The 24080-nt window shown below is 40.5% G+C and overlaps 1 protein-coding gene across 2 annotated transcripts in view; it reads left to right on the top strand.

Annotated features, from left to right (window-relative positions):
* The window catches only part of LHFPL6 (LHFPL tetraspan subfamily member 6), a 40666-nt gene extending 16586 nt beyond the window's left edge, over nt 1–24080 (top strand). For both annotated transcript variants that reach the window (XM_070732753.1, XM_070732754.1), the window contains exons 3-4: nt 18428–18526; nt 21379–24080. In XM_070732753.1, coding sequence (XP_070588854.1) covers nt 18428–18526; nt 21379–21497 — 218 coding nt within the window. In that variant the 3' untranslated portion in view covers nt 21498–24080. The remainder of the gene's footprint in view (nt 1–18427; nt 18527–21378) is intronic.

Here is a 24080-nt window from a genome sequence, read left to right as displayed (position 1 = left end):
GTTTAGTAGGATATATATTTGGTACATCAATTGGCCTAAGTTGTCTCTTTTATGACACGTGGACTTCAATTCCCAGAATTCCTGGGTTAGCATGATCGGCTCAAGAATTGTGGGAGTTGAAGTCCACAAGTCATAGAAGAGCCAATTTTGCTTACCCCTGGCCTAAGGTCACAGGGATGCACATGAGTTGAAGATAAGGTAACAAGTTTGCCTTCCCCCTCCCCTGAATTCCTGTGTTTTTGTTCAATTCTTGTGCATCGTATGCAGAAATATCATCATTTTTTTTCTCTTTTGTGAGCGGGGGGGGGGCACACATAATGTCAACTGTCTCATTGGCACATGCCACCAAAGAAACTTCTGGGGCATTGTTTTTCCAAAAGTACAGCTTTAGTGATCATTTTATATGGGTACAGAAGAAGCAGACCCAGTTCTGAGGGTTTTCACACACAAAACAGTTTAGGTAAAAAAAATCCCCTTTTCCCCTTGAGCCACCCACTGTCCATTATTGACCAAACATATACAATCCACCCGGAAAGGGGTGAAGCCAATGCTACTACGCACAGTGTTGTTACATGCCACTTCTGCAAAAGGTAAAAGCTCAGCCCAGTTGGCTTGCTGGTAGTTCACGTAACACCGAAGGTACTGCTCCAAGTCAACCATGACACATATCTTTAATCAAGTTCCCAGGTATACATTCAAGTATATCTTTAGCAAATCAGCTGTAATGATTAAACCCAAGTGCTTAACTAACCATTGCTCCAATGATTCCTCTGTAGAAGAAACAGCACAAAAATTTCCTATTTGCTTCAAGCTTTCGTTAGACTTTATTATGGGAATTTTTTTTCATCCAAACATTTTTAGCCTTTTTTCACTTAGGGAGAGACAGGCTGTTGCAAAGTATCTGAAAAAAAAATACACTAGCTCAGTACTGTGTTTTATTAAAAAGAAGACCAAATATGTTATCGCTTTCCACATTTCACGGGGATGTGTGATTTATTAGCACATCCCTCTGCCCCATAAAACATTTCTGACAATGCCCTTTTTCTAGTCCCTGCTTTTGCACACATGGCTGAAAACTCTTGTTCCCATTTATGTATTTATTATGTCGATTTATATAGCCACCTAGAGCCATGTGTTTGTCATGTGTGAACACATTCCCATGAAATGTGGGCGATGATAAAATATTTAGCCATATGTTGAACGTTCTAAGAAATGGAAGTTGATAGATGAGTCCCTCGCAGGCTGTCATTAGTCCAACACGACTATCATTCGTGTTGCCAAACTGCCAGGAGTAGAGATTCCTCTCATTGCAGAAAAATAGCAGGGGATCATAATAATCCCTTTGCTTCCCTTTCCAGGAATCGTATCAGCCAGCATAGGCAAGTGCCAGACATGTATTTGGCACACATGTTGCCAGCTAATATCCCTGGCATCAGTAGGCAGCGCTTTGATATAAATGGTGAATAAACAATTTGTATTCCGAGAAAATTACTCCTTGGAGTACTGTATAGAGGTGGCCCACGACTTATAGCCCATTCGTTTGATGACAGTTCTAAGTTATTCCTCGTAAAAATATATATATTTATGACCTCTCCTTGAAATGAAGACCATCACACCAGCCCTGCAGTTACGGGATGCAATTCAGACACTTGAAACATAGAAACATAGAAACATAGAAACATAGAAACATAGAAGTCTGACGGCAGAAAAAGACCTCATGGTCCATCTAGTCTGCCCTTATACTATTTTCTGTATTTTATCTTAGGATGGATATATGTTTATCCCAGGCATGTTTAAATTCAGTTACTGTGGATTTATCTACCACATCTGCTGGAAGTTTGTTCCAAGGATCTACTACTCTTTCAGTAAAATAATATTTTCTCATGTTGCTTTTGATCTTTCCCCCAACTAACTTCAGATTGTGTCCCCTTGTTCTTGTGTTCACTTTTCTATTAAAAACACTTCCCTCCTGGACCTTATTTAACCCTTTAATATATTTAAATGTTTCGATCATGTCCCCCCTTTTCCTTCTGTCCTCCAGACTATACAGATTGAGTTCATTAAGTCTTTCCTGATACGTTTTATGCTTAAGACCTTCCACCATTCTTGTAGCCCGTCTTTGGACCCGTTCAATTTTGTCAATATCTTTTTGTAGGTGAGGTCTCCAGAACTGAACACAGTATTCCAAATGTGGTCTCACCATCATTCTATATAGTGGGATCATAATCTCCCTCTTCCTGCTTGTTATACCTCTAGCTATGCAGCCAAGCATCCTACTTGCTTTCCCTACCGCCTGACTGCACTGTTCACCCATTTTGAGACTGTCAGAAATCACTACCCCTAAATCCTTTTCTTTTGAAGTATTTGCCAACACTGAACTGCCAATACAATACTCAGATTGAGGATTCCTTTTCCCCAAGTGCATTATTTTACATTTGGAAACATTAAACTGCAGTTTCCATTGCTTAGACCATTTATCTAGTAAAGCTAAATCATTTACCATATTACAGACGCCTCCAGGAATATCAACCCTATTGCACACTTTAGAGTCATCGGCAAATAGGCAAACCTTCCCTACCAAACCTTCCCCTATGTCACTCACAAACATATTAAAAAGAATAGGACCCAGAACAGATCCTTGTGGCACACCGCTTGTAACCTGACTCTGCTCAGAATACTCGCCATTAACAATAACTCTCTGATGTCTACGCTTCAGCCAGCTGCAAATCCATTGAACTATCCAGGGATTAAGTCCAATCTTCACTAATTTATCTATCAGCTCTTTATGTGGAACCGTATCAAAGGCTTTGCTGAAGTCCAGGTAGGCAATATCCACGGCACCACCTTCATCCAACACCTGGCAGTTGGCTCACATTTATTTTTTTGTTGTTGTAAAAAACATCCAACACTTGGCAGTTGGCTCACATTTATTTTTTTGTTGTTGTAAAAAACTTTTTTTATTTTTTTCTCCACAGTTTCCATCAATGCATATACAGTGGTACCTTTATCTAAGAATGCCTCTACTTAAGAACTTTTCTAGATAAGAACCGGGTGTTCAAGATTTTTTTGCCTCTTTTTAAGAACCATTTTCTACTTAAGAAACAGAGCCCGGAAAAAAATCCCAGGAAATTTGAGAGCGGCACGAAGGCCCGACCAGTTTCCTGCCATTCTCCCTGGGTTTCTCTCTCTGGTATATGTATGGGAGGCAGCCTTGCCCCGGTGTATGGGAGGCACATTGAAGGCAATCTTGAAGGAGACACATTTTAGTGAAGAGTTTAGGAATTTGGGGCAGAGAAAAGAACCATCAATAATATCTGTCATGTCCTGAGCTTCCAGGTGAAGATTTATGGAGCACAGTATTGTGACAGAGATTGGCCATCAGAAGGTGAATTCTGGCCAACATAGTCTGCCTGGACAAAGAGACATTGTGAGATCTCCCACTCCAGATAGCTGCTCTTTGTGAGGGAACTGCAAGAATTGAGAGGGTTTTGGGTTGACTCATGAGTCAAGCAGCTGGGAGTCAAGGAATATCAATTAAAGACAGTTGAAAGATCCTCTATCTGAACACAATGTTTGCAGAAGATTCACTTTCGTAAACATTTCTTGATGTAATCAATTTATAACTAAAGATTTTTGAGTGGCAGGATAAGAAAACTCCACTTGGTGTATAAGCATTCTTATTGGATTAAAAAAAGAGGGGGAAAGAAAGGGGACTTCAAAGATTTAAAAACTTTTATCAAAAAGCTAAACATCTGGACAAGTTGCAGATACTGAAACTGCAAGAGGGAGAGACTGCATTAGTGGATACCTGTGACTTATCTGGCCCATTTGACAGCCTGAAAAAAGTAAATTCATGCAGATATAGGAAACTTATGGCTAATACCACTACCTAGCAAACTCACCAGATTACTACTCCTATTCTGCCTGAAGGATCTCAACTAAAGTTCTTTTCACTGTTGTTTTGTCTACTTCTTCTCTGGAGAAATTACTAGGTGAGCCCTATCAATCCATATACCATCTACCCATTTTTTTCCCCATGGGAAAACTCAGTTTTCTAATGCAGGGCATAACTATGTTTAGAGCACGTTTCTCCATGTGGGAAGATATTCCGAATAATTACTTAAGATATCCCACAGGGACTATGAATATGATCAAATATGCCCAAGCAGCCTGAAGAATTCTAACGTCCTGATTGATAATGGAAGTCCTTGGAATTCCAATAGATCAGCATCTCCAGATTAGAGAAACAAAATGTTCCACTTGTAATTATTTGGCTATTGCCTATTTTTAATCTCAAATTAATGCTCATTGTACTGTCTGTGACCAGCTAAATTGCTGCACAAAGCTGACCTTGACTTGTCTCAAAAAACTAAATGGGGTGGGACCTTCTTAGTTCTTTAATAAAGCAAAACGTGTTAAAAATTTCTGGAAGAAGGAAATGACAAAGTGCTTCCATATTGCTGCCAAGAAAACAGTAAATAAAATCTGTGACATCTCCAGAAGATAGTTGATTTGAGATTCTAATCTTTTTTGTACACATGCGCCAGATTCTCCAATATTAAAACTGCTGGCAGATGATTATACATAACATATTGAAAGATATCCCAACACAAAAGCATATCCCACAGTAGATTTGCCAGTCTTTAAGATGCCACAAGTATCTTATGCCTATTTTTTTTTTGTGGCAGCAAACATTTATTCTTCCTCTTCTGTATGCTACCCCAGAATCACATGGCGTTTTTAAACAATTGATATTTTGCAATGCTGGGATTTTACACAGAACCTCATTGTCCAGGAGCAGGGAAACAAGTCACTGAAAATAGAAAGCTTCCCAGTTGTGTCGCAGATGAGTGGATTGACTCGGTCTGCTGTCTGTGATGAATGTATGCAATCAACTGTATGCATGTATGTTCTGCCCGTGAGGCATTGTCAGAGGCTTCAACTTGTGCAGATGAAATGGGGTTGGCAGGAACAAGCAAGACCGTATTTGGTAGTTACTGCCCTGACCATCCAGTTTCCAGGCACAAAATCAGGGGTCAAAGTGTCCTATATAAAGCTCTCAGTGTTTCTTTCTTATGTTAAACGAACTTGCTTCCAATTCTCTATTGGCTTTTCCCTGTGGAGGGTGCAACATAGTTGATCAAGGGGGGGGGGAGCTCATCAAGACAGAATTTCAAGTAGAGCTAACAGAGTTTTTTTAAAAAAATAGTCTGTATTGGTTTTTCCTTTAAAAACATACAAATTATATACACACACCGACAACCCCCCAAACAACAGAAAAAATACTTAAACCAACAATAAAGGACAGAATAAACATATATCATATAAAATCGACTATAAACATGATGTCAAGTAATATAAATTATTACAATGAAATCATATTCCTTTAAGTCTTTTGCTATTACGTTTTTACATATGTACATTGGGTTGTTATAAAGTTTTATCTTCCTATGAGTTAAATCTATTGAGTCATCAATTTCTATTTCAATAGCTATTTCATTTGTTTCATATTTAATCATACTTATATAACGTTATACAAAAAGTGAAGTAGTATACTGTACAGCAGTGTTTCCCAACCTTTTTTGAGCCGCGGCACATTATTCATATTTTCAAAATCCTGGGGAACACTGAACGGGGGTGTGTGGGGTGGCGGCTAAAGAAAAGTTTTGACAAAAAAAAATCTTCCTCCATTTCGCTCTATTTCTCCCTCACTCTTTCTCTCTCTTCCTTCCTTCCCTTCTTTCTCTCTCTCCATCCCTCTTTCTTTTTTGCTCTCTTTCTCTCTCCCTCCTTCCCTCCCTATATGTCTTTCTCTCTCCCTTGCTCTCTGCCTCTCTTGCTATCTCTTTCATTCTCTCTCTTTCTTTCTCTCTTTCTCTCTCTCTTGCTATCTCTTTCTGTCTCTCTCTGTCTCTCTTTCTCTGTCTCTCTTTCTCTCTCTCTTGCTAGCTCTTTCTTTCTTTCTCTTTCTCTTTGTCTCTCTCTCTCTGCCTCTCTTGCTATGTCTCTCTTGCTCTCTCTCTCTTTCTCTCTCTTCCTTTCTTCTCTGCGGAGGCCGGCAAAGGTTTTTCTTATTTTAAATGTTCCGGGTGGCAGGGGCACGCGCACACACCCGACATTCCAAATCCTGCCTCAGCTGTGAGAAGAACGCCTGCCCCGCCTGTCCTGCAGCCCTTTCGCTGACAGCCTGGGACAAAAGCGCTCGGTGAAGGGACTGCAAGAGGGACCGGGCGGGCGTTAGCAGCCGGATGAGGAGGACGAGAAGCCACCCCCAATCCCCCCCTTCCCTGGGTGCCTTCCAAAGGCCCCTGGAAAAAGGCAGGAGGTAGCAACGAGGCGCGAGGACAAGCAGGCAGCTTGGCGGAGGGGAAGCGCTGACGGGCTCTCCTCCTTCCCCACCCCCGCGCTTCTCTCCCGCCCTGGCTTTTGCTTCGCCCGCAGATTTCCCCGCAGTTCAAAAGGAGGCAAGAGGTGGCCTGGATGAAATTGCGGGGAAATCATGGGGCGAAGCAAAAGCCAGGGCGGGAGAGAAGCGCGGGGGTGGGGAAGGAGGAGAGCCCCTCAGCGCTTCCCCTCCGCCAAGCTGCCTGCTTGTCCTCGCGCCTCGTTGCTACCTCACGCTGCTCCCACCATGGCTGCGTGCGGTTCCGGTGCCCCTGGCTGAAGGTCGTCCTGTGGCTGGTCTTGGGCTTTACGGTTGCTTCCTGGTTCCCTCTCCTCCCTCCGCCTGTGTCTACCGCCAGCACCTCATTCCTCGGAGCTGCCGCTTCCTTCCAGGCAGCCCAGCCACGCTGCCATAGAAAGTGCAGAGGTTATTGCCGCCGCCTCTGCCTCCACTCAGGGAGCCACCGTGGTTGAGCTGAGCGAGAGGAAAAGGCGCGGTGACCACGGTGGCTCCCTGAGTGGAGGCAGAAGCGGTGGCAATAACCTCTGTGCTTTCTACGGCAGCGTGGCTGAGCTGGACGGAGGGAAGCGGCAGCTCCCACTCGAGGAACCCACGGCAACGGGAGACGGCTTGGTGGGAGGCGACGGCGGGAGACACAGGCGGTGGGAGGAGAGGGAACCAGGAAGCGACTGTGAAGCCCAAGACCATCCACAGGACGACACTCAGGCAGGGGCGTCAGCAGCGCCCCGCCCAGCTGGAACTTCTCGCGGCACACCTGGCCATGTCTCGCGGCACACTACTGTGCCGCGGCACACCGGTTGGGAAACGCTGCTGTACAGTAACATAATATTGTGTGGTATGTTACAGTTTATTATATTATGGCAAGAAGTTATATTATAGTAAATTTCTATATATTTTTTTGTCTTAATTGTGCCATCTATCCCACATTTTATAGAGCTAACCGAGTTTTTAATACTTTCGTGTTTTGTGAAACACTGTCCCAAAGGAGCCCACTTTTTCAAGATTTCAAAAGGGCTAAAACTATCTTTCCTCCCTCCTGTTAAACAATTGTCCTGGTTGGATCATTTCATTGCATTATCAGATTGTGTTCCTTCTTAGCTTGTGCAACTCTTGCTGGAAATGAAGGGGGTTTAATTAGCTATTTTAGGTGTAGTTTGAGCAGAGCAGTATGGTGTGTAAACCTTTATTATTAATTTAGTGGATTGAAGAGTCTGTTGCGAACTCTTGTTTATAAAGGCTTCTTTGTGAACAATGGTCACTTAGGAAATAATCATTGCTCTTTGCACAATATGTAATTGCTAGGTTGAGAGCCAACAGAGGAGGTTTTTTAACATTGCTTCACACAAAAAAAGCTCAATTTGATGGCAGTTTGAGTGTCCGTGGAGCTTTTTTATAAAAATCAATTCTGCAATTACTGGCACAACCTTTATCCCCAATTGCGGTTGCTTGTGTCCCTCACAATCCATGAATATATATTACTAAATTAATTCCTGCTTTCTTGGAACCCTGCTGTTCAGAAATAATTGTTTCAATAATGAAGAGTTACGTTCTTGCAGCTGCATCTAAGCAGCAGATCAGTTAATAGCTGGGTCACTTCTCTCCCTGGGCCATGGATTGGTGCCAAAGATATTGTCTGTGCTGTATCAACAACAGTCAATGTTTTCCTGTTCAGCTGTAGCTAAATTTTTCATGAACCCTGGACAATTTGCCTAATAAAAACAGAGCTGTCACACAAGCCAGCTTGTAGCATTTGCATGCAAATCTTTAGAAAAATCAGTGAGAAAGGGAGATAAACCATCCACTTCGGGTTTTTTTAAAAAAAGTATTGATATTGAGAAGATACATGATGCTTAAACAGTCATAAGATGTGCAGTTAGGCTACTTTGAAGGGTTAAAATAGTTTTACAGTGATACTATAGTTGCATCAATTAAGATTGCATATTTACTTGAAAGCATAAAAGCCAAGGGAAGACATTCTAAAACGAACAGAATGTGATTAATCCTTCAATAGAACTAAAATTAAGAAAAAGTGCTTGTAGATTTCTGATGAAAGCAGAATGCATGTTTATTAGCTTCCATATTGAAAATCCATTGCAACTATCTATATTCCTTGGCTTTTTGGTAAAGACCAATATCCTGTTGTTTCGGTTCTGCCTAACAAATAGTGAGAAACATTTACATCGTACTTCTCAAATCATGCATGCATTTCCTGCACCATTGAAGACAGTGAAATTTCAGGTCTAAATATCATAATATCAGCTCACGATTATTTAACTCTAAACATATATATATGTCTTTAAAGGCATTCCGTGTAAGGAATGTATAAGAGAATGGCAACATTTCCCCCCAGGGCGTCCAGTCCAATTTATGAAATCTCACAGGGCTTTTTGCATTGTACTTTTTTCAATCGTAGCAAAGAGTGACTTGTATTTTCCATTCCTTTCCTGTGTGATTGATTAAGCTTTCACAAGTATGTAGTAGCTTGTGAATAACTGCACTAAAAAGGAAGACTTGAATAGTAAACAGATCTTCCCTAATTGTACAAAGAAGACTGTGCGTTTGTATTACTAGCCTAGAAAAGAATCTACATATCAAGATAGTAGTGCTAAATGTTGTGGGCAGGTAGAGGTTTATTCAAATGATTATAAAACTTTTGTTAAAACAATTCTAGTGACACCTCAAGAGAGCGCATGTGAGTGTAGGTCAGTGATGGCAAACCTTTTTTTCCTTGGGTGCCAAAAAAGCGGGGCGTCACACATGTGCGAGTGCCCAGACCCATAATTCAATGCCTTGGGAGGGTGAAAACATCTTCCCCCACCCCCTGGAGGCCAGAAACGGCCTGTTTCCCAACTTCTGGTGGACCCAGTAAGCACATGTTTCACCCTCCCCAGGCTCCAAAAGCTTCCGTGGAGCTAGGGGGAAGGTAAAAACACCCTCCCACATGCCCCTGGAGGCTCTCTGGAAGCCAAAAATCAGCTGACCAGCACACACATCCACGTTGGAGCTGAGCTAGGGCAACAGCTTGTGTGCCAGCAGATATGGCTCCGCGTACCACCTGTGGCACCCGTGTCATAGGTTCGCTGTCACTGTTGTAGATGTTAAACAATATTTACTGCTTTCATTTCGTCAGGATTTGAGTCCAAAGGAAGGTATGAACACTCCTCCTGTTGTGGTTAGCTCTGGCCCAGCTCCTGCCCCAAGGACTGTGGATGTGGGGGAGACATCCACATGCTGCAGGCCTGTTTTGCCCCCCCCGGTGGAATCTGCTGATGAAGGCTCCTCTGACCAAGAAGACATGAGTAACAGGGAGGAGGAGAGTGTGGCAGACAGCTCAGAAGGTGATCAATTATCTAGCTCCTCCTTGGATTCAGAACAAGAGTTAATGATACAGCCACACATGCGGAGAGCGATGCATAGGCAACAACAACTGACAGATTATTATCAAAGAAAATGAGGCCACCTGTGGTGGGGTGGGGCTGTGGTCATTAGTGAGGCTGCTCTAAATAGCAGCCTGTGGGTTTGGCCATTGTGGAGGATTATCTGATCATTGTGTTTCGTGACTGCTTTACTGACTTTGACCTTTTGTGTGCTGATTTTCCCCCACTTTGAAACTAAACCAGAGCAAAGTGTGTTTCACTTTGTGAAAGAAGGACTGTGAATTGCCTCACAGCTGCAAGCTAAGTATCACAGAACTGATAAGGGACTTGTACAAATTACCAGTTTGTTTGGAGACGAGTGCTCTTTGCTATACCAAAAGAGGGCTTGGTTCAAGTGAATTTTCATTATAAAGAACATTGTTTTGAATTTTCAAATGTGTGTGTGTCTGAAATTTGTACCTGTGAATTTTTGGGAGGAGTCTACCAGAGAGCCTGACAGAACACCTCCTAATTTTATATCCTAATTTTTGAACCTATATAATCTGTCAACAGGCATGATATATGGTCAACCTTAGACATGATGATGCCAAAATAATGTAATATGCAGTGAGACATTATGATGTAAGTTATGTTTGTCGGCACTTCGATTGTAATATGGAATACAAGTACACAAAGGATAGAGTTGCATTTTTTTCCTGTTCAACAGTTCCCATTTGCTGTTTTATGCATTACAGATTTTCATTATAATGAAAATAATACAGTGATGTGCAGACCAAATCTTCTGAATATCAATTCCTGTGCTTCATGATTATAACAAATATCATAATCTTAATACAATAGAAACTTATTTGGGTCATCTTCAGAATTCTCTCAGTCCACTTCAGTTTTGAACTGTCTTTGAGGATTTCTTAAATATATTTGTTGTATCAATTCTGTCTCTAATAAAGTTGTGGTTTTCTGATAACAAAGAGTGTTAACATTTCTTCACATTTTAAAAAAGGCCACAACCTTCTTTTTCTACCAGTATGCAATCAAGCACTATGCTCTAATCAATAAATTAGATTGAATTGCTATCTCATTCTAGTGTGTTCAGTATTCAGGGGCACTCCTATTCACGATTAGTTAAAAGCCAGTGCCACTCTTAGTGTCCATTGTGTACATTTATTATCCCTAGGATTTTAGCCTTAGACTTTACTGACATCAATTTGATATTACAATGGAACTGTAATATCAATTATATACTTAATAATATCCATGCAACTATTCTTAGACTAACAATGAACAATGTCATCCTTTAAAATAGGACAGGACACTATCAGCAAATTGAATTAGTATAGGATGGATAGCTGATAGTTTTTAATCATTCTCCATCAACTATAATCACTCTCCAAAAGGGAACAGAATAGAGTAGAATTCTTTATTGGCCAATTGTGGTTGGATACACAAGGAATTTGTCTTTGGTGCATATGTTCTCAGTGTACATAAAAGAAAAAAAATACATTCATCAAGAATCCTCGGAGAGGGGTGGCATAAAAGTCCAGTTAAAAATAAACAAACAAACAAACAAACAATAAATAAATAAATAAATAAATAAACAAATAAGATACAACACTTAGTAATAGTCATAGGTTACTAATAAGCAATCAACTCATACTAGGAAACAAATAAAACAATATAAATCATAGAGATACAACCAACAAAGTTATAGTCATAAGTGGGAGGAGATAGGTAATAGAAAAGATGAGAAGAAGAATAGTAATGTAGTCTTAGTTGCAGGAATTAGTTGTTTAGCAGAGTGATGGTCTTTGGGGGGAAAAACTGTCCTTCTGTCTTGTTCTGGTGTGCAGAGCCCTGTAGCATCATTTTTGAGGGTAGAAGTTGAAGCAATTTGTGTCCAGGATGTGAGGGGTGTGTAGATATTTTCACAACCCTCTTTTTGACACGTGCAGTATACAGGTCCTCAATGGTAGGCAGGTTGGTAGCAATTTTTTCTTCAGTCTAATTATCCTCTGAAGTCTGTGTCTGTCTTGTTACGAACTGAACCAGTTATAGAGGTGCAGATTATAGACTCAATAATTACTCTGTAGAACTGAATCAGCAGTTCGTTGGGCTGTTTGAGCTTCCTGAGTTGGTGCAGAAAAAAAATTTTTTGTTGTGCTTTTTCGATGACATTTTTAATGTTAGGTGACCATTTTAAGTCTTGAGATATAATAGAACCTAGAAACTTGAAGGTCTCTACTGTTGATATTGCGTTGTTTAGAATTGTAGTAGAATGTGAGGGTTTCTCCTAAAATCTACCACCATTTTTACTGTTTTGAGTGTGCTTAGTTCAAGATTGTTCTGGTTGCACCACAAGGCTAGCTGTTCGACCACCTGTCTGTAGGAAGATTAATTGTTGTCTCGAATGAGACCAATCACTGTTGTATCATCTGCAAACTTCAGTGTTTTAACAGAGGGATCTTTTGAGATGCAGTCATTGCTGTACAGTGTTCCCTTGATTTTCGCGGGTTCGAACTTTGTGGAACGTCTATATCACGGTTTTTCAAAAATATTAATTAAAAAATACTTCATGGTTTCCCCCCCATACCACGGTTTTTCCCGCCCGATGACATCATATGTCATTGCCAAACTTTTGTCTGCCTTTAAAAAACATTTTTAAAAAAAACTTTAATAAATAAACATGGTGAGTAATAATCTAAATGGTTGCTAAGGGAATGGAAAATTGTAATTCGGGGGTTTAAAGTGTTAAGGGAAGGCTTGTGATAGTGTTCATAGCCAAAAATAGTGTATTTACTTCCGCATCTCTACTTTGCGGAAATTCGACTTTCGTCGGTGGTCTCGGAACGCATCCACCGCGAAAATCAAGGGAACACTGTATAGAGAAAAGAGAATTGGCGAGAGCACACAGCCTTGGGGGACTCCTGTGCTAATTGTACAGGAATCTGATGTGATTTTGCCTACCTTCATGATTTAAATTGACTTGATTTAAATCAAATCCACCTACAATGCTTAACAACCTGGGATCCTTGCTTTACAATGGGAACAGGGACTGCTGGGATCGCAGTCAGAAAGTGACTTTATGTTCACATTGCTTAGCAAGAGAAATTCCAGTGTCTCAATTATTAAATGAGGACTACCTGTATAACAACTAGTTTATATTCACCCTATTTAATATTTTATTCCATTCCTTTCTATTAATGGAAACTACCAGTTTTGGCTTCCACCAAATGCATACATTGCTTTATATGCTGCCTTTTGTTCTTTAACCTTTTGGGGATTGCATTAATTTGGCCATGGTTTTTTCTAACTTCCCTTCCCACCCATTCATTCATTCTTTCCTATGTTTATTTTGTAACTTAATATTTATCCATTCAACTTGAAACTGGGCATTCATTTGTATAAACAAGATTAAATTGCTGCTTATTGTATGGGATAGCTTAGTCTATAGTTATTCCTTTACATTCTTGCAGTTTATTTCAACAGGAATTGCATGTGATTTACATACTCTTCCTTTGTTTGAATTTTCATGAAGCTCTCCATATGTTGTTTGACCTTTGCAAATGGTTCTTTTTAGTTATCTTATGTTCTTCTTGCTGTAAGTGAAAATACTGGGAACAAAGATTTTTTTAAAAATAGCTCTTCCTGTATATAAATCCCTCTTTGTCCTATTAATTGTTTTAATTATGATTCCAAACTATGAAAAAGATTTGTAAGGAAATATTTTGGGGCTTACTTGATGAATTCATATGCCACAATCAATTAAATTTTAGTTTCCTTTTTATTTATTTTTCCACCTTAGGGGCAGCTACTTCATTTATTCATTTAGCTGAGGTGGGGGGCTATGACCCCCTTATGACTGCGCTGGCTCAGGAATTCTGGGAGTTGAAGTCCACAAGTCATAAAAGATTTAAAGCTTGAAAATGGATTGCCTATTACTACACAGATACATAGCTGTAGAAGATGACTTTCTTCACTCCTATTTCCCCCCCCCCCTTTTATTGGGTCCTGTGTAATCCCTTACATCAAAGTTGAGTTGGGGCAACTGAATGGAATAGAGCATTTGTTGGCTGGATGCCCTTCCTGATGCCTGTGTGGAGTTCACAGCAGACTATTACTCATTGCGCCCAGCGAGATAAATCACTGATGCTACCTAGGATTGAACTAACAGCCTCCTGAGTGTGAGCCGAGAGCTCCACCTCTAGGCTACCACACTGCTCCTCTGAACTCCTGCTATATATTTACAAGTAACTTTAAATAAGTGTACTGATAAGTGTACCGCCCGGAGAGGGGAGGCATACAAATCCAATAAATAAATAAAGTGATGTTTTCTACAGGTAGTCCTTGACTTACAACATTTATTGACAGTTTGAACGTATAACTTTGAACAGTCACTAAAATGATGGCTGTAAGTTAAGGACTACATGTATCACTTTTTTTAACATTAGCATGAACTGCTGTGTCTCTCTCTCTGACTTCTGGGTAGCCTCTTTTCCTCTGGTCAGCTGCAGGGCAGTTCAGATTGGCAAACTTCCATATGGAGTTCCAGAGGACTCAGGAGCAGGTGGTTTTCTCATTCGACAAACTCTTGTTGAACTTCCTGGTCTCTTAATTTCACAACTCATCGGTCGATTAAATTTGATGAATGAATATGATTTGGATTTTTCTATTCGGTTTCTAGTCAGGCTCACACACCTTATTAAAAATGTGCAGCTTCATTTCTGCTGCTTATAGGAGCAGTTCACTACCCCCAGATACTTGCCTCATCCCATCCGCTTGACCTCTAGGCTCAAATGAGCCATTGTTCTCCCATCCCACTCACCCAAGCAGAGAGACTACCCTGCAATCTCTAGCAATGATTTTAGCGGTGATCTAGCATTCTCTACTGTATTTTTCAGACTATAAGAGACACTGGTGTATAAGACCCTGCAAGATTTCAAAGAGGTAAGTAAGGGAAAAAAGTGTTTGTCCTCTCTGGGCCCTGGAAGTACTCTGCAGGCCTCCCAAACCCTCTGCCCACTCCATCTTTTTGCAAAAAACGGACGCCTTTTTGTGAAAAATGGGGCAGAGGGTTTGGGAAGCCTGCAGAGTGCTCTTTGGGGCTGGGGGAAGGTAAAAACAACACTTTGTAGGCCCCCCAAACCCTCTGCACACCCCATTTTTCACAAAAATGGGACCTGAGGCGGGGCTTTGGGAGACCAAAATGGCTGTATTCAGTGTATAAGATGGACTGACATTTCCATCCTCTTTTAGAGAGGGAAAAGGTGTGTCTTATATTCCGAAAAATGCAGGATGTAGCTGTCCAGAACAGTACCTGGTTACAGAATGATGGTATCATTAACGATCTCAGCACTTTGTATTTAAATGTAAGAAGAAAGAAAGAAACCTTGATGGCCAGGAGGCTGTTGTTGTTGTTGTTGTTGTTATTATTATTATTATTATTATTAATTAGATTTGTATGCCGCCCTTCTCCGCAGACTCCTCTTCCTTCTCCCAAATATATACACACAAGTATCCATTTAATTTTACCCATTTCATTGTGAAACAAGGGCAAAGGGCTTGTTTTACCCAGAAACTGCCATATCCTAGAAAATAGCACACATTGAGAGCTTTGTCACTTTAGTCAGCTGGAGGGAGCCCTAATTGGCTCTTAGTTTTTCCTATTTATACTCAGCATTTGAGGCTTCAAAGTGAGCAAGAGAGGAAACTATGCTGGATGATAGTTAACTAAAATCATTAGGATCTTAAATAAAGCTGGTTTGGGAGGTGGTCACACTTAGAGGTCAGTCTTAGAAAAAAAAATTACCGGTAAATATTACTCTGGTGCAGCTGATGTAAAGAAAACCATTTTCTGGTGGATTGTGATGTGAACTTCAAATGAATGCAAAATAAATCCCACAAAAAAGCCTTCAAAGGAATAGCCAGTGATAATCTGTCTGGATAGGTTTATTGATTCGATGTTAAATATATTGCATTTACTGATAGTTGTGCCTAAGGAATTGCTTCCAAGTGCATAAATTAAGGCACCCAATACATTTAGATTTAGATTATGTGGGAGTTCTGTTTTTATTAAATGCTGCCTTACTTGTGTGTATTTGGGGGGGGGGATATTTTTTAAAGACACGTCTTTAAAAATATTTAGACATGTTTAAATAAAAAAATATTTGTTTGTTTGTTTGTTTGTTTGTTTATTTATTTATTTATTGGATTTGTATGCCGCCCCTCTCTGTAGACTCGGGGCGGCTAACATCATCATGTAAATCCAATACAGTGGTACCTCGAGATACGAGTTTAATTCGTTCCGGACCTGGGCTCTTAAGTCGAGCAGCTCTTATCTCGAACGACTTTTCCCCATAGGAATTAATGTAAATAATTTTAATTGGTTCCAGCCCTCAAAAAACTCACAAAGTTAGTCTAAATTATGCAGAAAGACATGTTTTTAATGAAGAAATGTACATGTACATATAAATGAATAATGAAGTTTCTTTCACTTAACTTGTAAACTTTCTTAAACTTTTAAATTTACATATGTTCAACTTCTCTGCCACCCAATCCTGTAGGACAGAGGTCCCCAACCCTTTTTGCACCAGGGACCGGCTTTAAGCGATCAAGAGAGGAATGGGTGAATGAATGGATGGAGGGTGGGAAGGAAGGAAAGAGGGAAGGGACAGGAACAGAGGAAGGAAGCAAGGAAACTTATGAAAGGGGAGAGTAAGAGAGGAATGAGTGAAGGGAGGGAGGGAGGGAAGAAGGTGGGAAGGAGAAAGAAAAGAAGAAATAGAGGAAGGGAAGGTAAAAGAGAAAGAAAAAGAGAAAGAAAGAAAGAAAGAAAGAAAGAAAGAAAGAAAGGGGGAAGGGACAGGAACAGAGGAAGGAAGCAAGGAAACTTATGAAAGGGGAGAGTAAGAGAGGAATGAGTGAAAGGAGGGAGGGAGGGAAGAAGGTGGGAAGGAGAAAGAAAAGAAGAAATAGAGGAAGGGAAGGTAAAAGAGAGAAAGAAAAAGAGCAAGAAAGAAAGCTGCAAGCATCCCCCCGAGCCCCCCAGGCCGGCTGCAACCTTTTAAAACACGCGCGCCGCTTCGCAGCTGTCTCCTGAAGCCGAACGCGGAAGTTAGCGTTTGGCTTCAGGAGACAGCTCCTTGGCGCTTGTATCTCGAATTTGGGCTTGTAAGTAGAACAAAAATATCTCTCCCCTCCCAGCTCTTATCTCGAGTTGCTCTTAAGTAGAGCAGCTCTTATGTCGGGGTTCCACTGTACTAAAACGAATACTAAAACAATTAAAAAAAACCTTATTTATAAAACCAAACATACACACTACACATACAAACAAACATACCATGTATAAATTGTAAAGGCCTAGGGGGAAAGAATATCTCAATTCCCCCATGCCTGACGGCAGAGGTGGGTTTTAAGGAGCATACGAAAGGTGAGGAGGGTGGGGGCAATTCTAATCTCCGGGGGGAGTTGGTTCCAGAGGGCCGGGGCCGCCACAGAGAAGGCTCTTCCCCTGGGGCCCGCCAAACGACATTGCTTTGTTGACGGGACCCGGAGAAGGCCCACTCTGTGGGACCTAACCAGTCGCTGGGATTCGTGCGGCAGAAGGCAGTCTCGTAGATACCCTGGTCCGGTGCCATGAAGGACTTTATAGGTGATGACCAACACTTTGAATTGTGAAAATATTTAATAAAAAATATCTAAAGACATGTATTCTTAGATGAAAACACAGGATTTATCAAGTTACCAACAATCACAAATGCATGCATGGATGCTGGGCAGAGTGGATCGCAAAAATAATAATTATACAACACTGATAGGATAACGTCTTCACTTAGATTGCTGACAAGTACTCCTCAATATTTGTATTAGGCGTTTTTTTGTGGGGGAGCGAATCAGATTTGCCTCAGCAGATAGCAATACTTGGTTGACCCTGTCTAGCCTGAGAAGCTAAGCAAGATTCAAAACCTGGTTGTACTCGATGGGAGTTTTTCAGAAGACTCCAGAACAGAAAGCTGGACTTTTACATTCTGGAAGAAGGCAGTTTTGAACCGTTTCATATTGTTGTCAGGAAGGTTAACCTTGGAACAAACCTCCAGCAGGCGTGGTCGGTAAATCCACAGTAACTGAATTTAAACATGCCTGGGATAAACATACATTCATCCTAAGATAAAATACAGGAAATAGTATAAGGGCAGACTAGATGGACCATGAGGTCATTTCTGCCGTTAATCTTCTATGTTTCTAACTAACTATATACTGTAGATGTGCCCATAACATCACCCCAAGCTAAATTAAATCTGACGGGAACTCTTAAGAAAGAGCAGCAATTTGGTCAATTTTTCTTTGGTCCGATATAAATTTCTCCCTTGCTGTCAATATAGCACACGATATTCAACTCACATAACTTTAATCTTGCTATAAATTCCAAAGATGAACATTAAATTTGGATTTTAGTTTGTTCAGTAGCGAAAAAGTTAGAGCAGTCAGGAGTCCACACTTTTCTCAATGGTCCACCAACTGTGGATCCAGAACACAGAGACAGGGAGATAAACAGAAAATGAGGTACCTGCCGCCAACCTTCATTCATGTCATTCGTTGACTACAGTATATAGTCTGGCTAAAATTATACTGCTTTCTTTCACTCTGTAAGGTTTGCTGATTGGTTCTGGTTGTGCACTCTATCCTCTGGGCTGGGAAAGTGAAGAAGTAAGACAAGCCTGTGGCAATCTTTCCGACCAGTTTGAACTAGGTAAGTAATCCTGATCTTCTGGAAAATGGCAGTAAAGAATGAAAGAAGTTAAGAAATAATCTTCTAGTCTTTAAAAAATGGGAACAGCCGCCCAGCCAAAATTTATACCTATGATGACTAAAGTAAAGCCACTTCAAATGCTCGTGCCTATGTGCTAGTTTAACTCTAGTTTGGTCTTGGCTGTGTTTGCATAACATGCTAAAATATAAATCATCTATAAACTGCAGCGATTGGGTTTGCTTAAATTATAAAGCAATAATAATAATAATTATAGCCAGAATTTTCATTTTGAGGCCACACAGCTTGGATCTGCACATATCATCTTACTCATCCTTGGTTCTTGGAAAAAACTCAATGCTTATGAAGGTCAACACCAGCTACAGAGCTGGCAACTGGGATTTCACATTGTTGTGTATATAATTTTTAAAAACCCACTATGGTTTTTGGACCATAGTGTGAACTATGTCTTTCAGTATATTTTCTTCCCTGATTTCTGCCTGGTCTACTACTTTAAGTCTTGTGAGTCCTCTATCCCAGTGTTTCCCAACCTTGGCAACTTGAAGATATCTGGACTTCAACTCCCAGAATTCCCCAGCCAGCATTCGCTGGCTGGGGAATTCTGGGAGTTGAAGTCCAAATATCTTCAATTTGCCAAGGTTGGGAAACACTGCTCTATCCCATGAACTTCCACTCATTTTGATTTGACGTGAGTCATCCCGAGTTGAATGCCCCCACATACAGAAATCAAAAAGGATTGAGTCCCCAAAACTGTACTGCATTAGAGGGGGGAATGCCCTTGATTTCAGAGATGGTTCCTGATTCCTGAAGATATACCCAAGTACAAGCTAAACTAGATTTAGGGGCAGATATTTAGGGACACACTGTTTTTAAACTGAAAGGAGTTTTTAACCCCTAGAAAACTGATGAGTGCCTGTTTTTATACAGCCCCTCCAAACTCCTAGGCATTTCATTCATTCATTTATTTTATTTATTTATTTTATTTTATTCAATTTTTATGCCACCTTTCTCCTTAGACTCAGGGTGGCTTACAACAAGTTAGCAATAGCACTTTTTAACAGAGCCAGCATATTGCCCCCACAATCCGGGTCCTCATTCATTCATTCATTCATTCATTCATTCAATTTTTATGCTGCCCAACTCCCTAGGGACTCTGAGCTGCTTACAACTAAAAATAGTGTCCCCTCGATTTTCGCGGGGGATGCGTTCCGAGACCGCCCACGAAAGTCGAATTTCCGCGAAGTAGAGATGTGGAAGTAAATACACCATTTTTGGCTATGAACAGTATCCCAAGCCTTCCCTTAACACTTTAAACCTCTAAATTACAATTTCCCATTCCCTTAGCAACCATTCAGATTATTACTCACCATGTTTATTTATTAAAGTTTATTTTAAAAAATGTTTTTTTAAGGCAGACGAAAGTTGGGCGATGACATATGACGTCATCGGGTGGGAAAAACCGTGGTATAAGGGGAAAAAACGCGAAGTATTTTTTAATTAATATTTTTTAAAAACCGTGGTATAGACGTTTCGCAAAGTTAAAACACTGTATAACATTCGAATATTTGATCTGTGCGGGCATCTCATGACAGTAATAAAACTTCAGACCTTTGCTGATCCTCATACCAGTGAGCCAGAATGTTTACAAACTTGGTGGGCGGGGAACAAATGAATAGGGCCTATCAATACAGTGGTACCTCGAGATACGAGTTTAATTCGTTCCGGACCTGGGCTCTTAAGTCGAGCAGCTCTTATCTCGAACGACTTTTCCCCATAGGAATTAATGTAAATAATTTTAATTGGTTCCAGCCCTCAAAAAACTCACAAAGTTAGTCTAAATTATGCAGAAAGACATGTTTTTAATGAAGAAATGTACATGTACATATAAATGAATAATGAAGTTTCTTTCACTTAACTTGTAAACTTTCTTAAACTTTTAAATTTACATATGTTCAACTTCTCTGCCACCCAATCCTGTAGGACAGAGGTCCCCAACCCTTTTTGCACCAGGGACCGGCTTTAAGCGATCAAGAGAGGAATGGGTGAATGAATGGATGGAGGGTGGGAAGGAAGGAAGGAAAGAGGGAAGGGACAGGAACAGAGGAAGGAAGCAAGGAAACTTATGAAAGGGGAGAGTAAGAGAGGAATGAGTGAAGGGAGGGAGGGAAGAAGGTGGGAAGGAGAAAGAAAAGAAGAAATAGAGGAAGGGAAGGTAAAAGAGAGAAAGAAAAAGAGCAAGAAAGAAAGAAAGAAAGAAAGAAAGAAAGAAAGAAAGAAAGAAAGGGGGAAGGGACAGGAACAGAGGAAGGAAGCAAGGAAACTTATGAAAAGGAAGAGTAAGAGAGGAATGAGTGAAAGGAGGGAGGGAGGGAAGAAGGTGGGAAGGAGAAAGAAAAGAAGAAATAGAGGAAGGGAAGGTAAAAGAGCGAAAGAAAAAGAGCAAGAAAGAAAGCTGCAAGCACCCCCCCCCCCGAGCCCCCCAGGCCGGCTGCAACCTTTTAAAACACGCGCGCCGCTTCGCAGCTGTCTCCTGAAGCCGAACGCGGAAGTTAGCGTTTGGCTTCAGGAGACAGCTCCTTGGCGCTTGTATCTCGAATTTGGGCTTGTAAGTAGAACAAAAATATCTCTCCCCTCCCAGCTCTTATCTCGAGTTGCTCTTAAGTAGAGCAGCTCTTATGTCGGGGTTCCACTGTATATGGGTTTTCCTTCAATTATTGAATGCAGCATTAAAATGATACTACTGGTATTAATCCAATGGGGTGGGGAGAGGGAGAGAGAAAAGGAGGGCAGGACATCCAATAATATTGTCTTTATATCTTTTGTCTCCCCTGCAGGCACCTGTGAAATTGGCTGGGCTTACTATTGTACAGGAGGAGGAGCTGCAGGGGCAATGTTGATATGCACTTGGCTGGCCTGTTTCTCTGGCAAGAAACAAAAACAATATCCTTATTAAAGCCAGAGCTAAACAGAACAAAAGAAAAAAGAGTTTGGGGGATAGGGGTGTGGGAGGTGGGGAACAGTTTGTATGTTTTCTTGAGAAGATGCATATTAACTCTTTTATCGTAGACAGATAAATGCGAACAAGAGTCAGTGAAGTTGGAACTGATGTGTGATACTGTGAACAGGAAGGACGTTCTCTTGGTCTTAAGGAAGGTCTCAGACTGAGAATCTTAGGGGTGGGGAGGCCTAAGTTCTAACTGCATTCTTCCTAGCCGGTTATGGGCATCGTCCGACCACATGAAGTATCCCCTCTCGTGAAGGGTGGGGAAAAGTGATGGGATTTGAGCACATCATCAGTTGAAAAGAGTTGAAGAACGTTGTCTTCAAAGACAAGGATTGGGCCTTAGAAAAATTTCTCAGCAAAATAGAGAAGGGAGTGTTTCTTCCCCTTTGTAACCTGCTTGTACTGTGGAGCAAGTGCCAATTTTCTTAGAAGTGTGGCTATCGCTTGCGTATCTATAGGGAGACCTGTTTTTTAGGCCTTAACAGTTTGCCTTTAAGGGCATCAGGGGCTGGCGAATTGGCCTTTTGCAGAGTATGAATCCCCCCCCCTCAAATTTGAATCTGAGGTAGGCAGGGGCCTTCTTTGTGGGACTTTAAAAGCACAGTTTCCTACATTTGCACAGACACTTTCCCCTCAAACATACACAACAAATGTTAGCCTCGTGGATCAGGTTTGATTTTTTAAAATAATGTACAGCCTTCAGGTATATGACCAATCTGCCTGTATATGTCTGTCTGTCTTTGTGTGTGAGTGTGGAAAGCAAAGCAGTTTGAGCAGTAAATTGCTGTGGCAGTTACTGTTACTCAGGCAAATTTCTAAAGCCAATATAAATCTTGTCACCTCAGCCTAAAAGCACAGAAATCCACTCCAGACATTTCTTTGTCTTCACCGATGCATATTACCAGCTCATTGGTTCATTTACAGATTTACATGTAGATTTGGCCAAATTCTCTTTTTTATAAAAGCCTGAGAAATGAAATACATCTGCTTTTTCAAATGAAAAAAACAAACTAACAACTGATTTTAATGGACAGTTGGAAACAGTAAGCTGGTGGGTGTATGAATTTAAGACCACACAAACATATTCTTCAACTTCCAAATGCCTCCTGGAGGCAGATTTTCACATAAAAATCTTTCATATCACACACCTGTGATGTGAAGTGTTATCAGCCCTAATTTTCATACTATTGTATGCATTCAAATTTTTAAAAAGAAAGAAATGTGAGACAAAAGAGGGTAGAGCTAAATTTAAAGAATGTATGATTTATGACATGCTTTTCAGCAGATAAATTATAATCTTATTATCCCTCCCTCTTAGATATTATATGTCCCTTCAGCTCCTTAGTTAATCCATATATTTCTTAATCTTCACCAATGTATTTTCCCTTAAACTTCCATTTTCATCTATGATCAAGCATACACACTCTATGCCCTTTTCTTAAGCATAGTACACACAAACCTCCCTCCTTTTATCAGGTAATTAAAAAAAAGAAAAAGGGAACATTTCTTCTCCATGCCAAGCTTTCCCTCTACATCTTCCTTTGGAGAGAATTAATGTATGGTATAAATATGTCATTTTCTCCTCTCTTTCCTTCATCAATTTACTGGGAAGGACAGCAGGGGAAGTGCCACTACCTCTGCTCATAACTCATGTGAAGGGAAGGGTTGCACAATGCTTGCTGCAATGCAAAAGCTGTTTTATGCACAAGGCCATAAAGGTCAGGCCAACACTTTTACTGGGCCAGTTTTGTTTCTTTGCAACCACTACATTCCCTGCCTATCTTATCATTGCTATGGGATGCAAAGGCTGCAACCAGAATGTTCCAGCCCAAATATTTCAGAAGGGATCGGAGAAACCAGAATCAGAGTTGGAACATTCAGGGACAAAATGCTTTGCCCCTCCCACTTCATTGCATTATGGGGGAAAGAGCCCCTTTGCTACCAATACTGTGGAATAGAGCAGTTGCAATAAGTACTCTGTGCACTTACGTTTTGTGTGTGTGTGTGTGTGTGTGTGCGTGTGATAAATTTGAATTTCAGTATTATGCCACATTTTAAACAAACGACTCTAATGGACTTATGGGCCATTTTTTTCTCCAGTATTTTATATAGTGTAGATGTGATCTCATGTTTTATTGTCATTTGCAGAACTATATCAATTTTATTAATATCAACATTTTCTATGGTTATTAAAAATGCAATATTATACTCAGCATATGTAGCCTTTTAGATAAATAGTATTCCTACTAAGGAACACCTCTCTCCAGTGACACTAATGTGTATGGCACAGTAGAATATTACTACTTATACAAGGGCAATGAAAAAAGCATCTTCCAGGTTTTAATACTAATACTGTTAGTAATTATTGTTGTATTGTGCTGTATTGTTTGTTTTAATATTCATTTTTATAACGCAATATAAAATGTACTATTCTGTTAGTACTTTAGAATCTGTATAAATAAATGTCTTCTTCATCTGTACATTTCCCCCCTATATAATTAAACATTTGGCTTAGTCCTAAACTTAAGCAAA

This window comes from Erythrolamprus reginae, chromosome 1 (assembly GCF_031021105.1).
Source record: "Erythrolamprus reginae isolate rEryReg1 chromosome 1, rEryReg1.hap1, whole genome shotgun sequence".
Classification (NCBI taxonomy): domain Eukaryota; kingdom Metazoa; phylum Chordata; class Lepidosauria; order Squamata; family Dipsadidae; genus Erythrolamprus; species Erythrolamprus reginae.
Note: the sequence above shows the minus strand (reverse complement) of the source record. Positions and strands in the feature narration are given on the sequence as shown.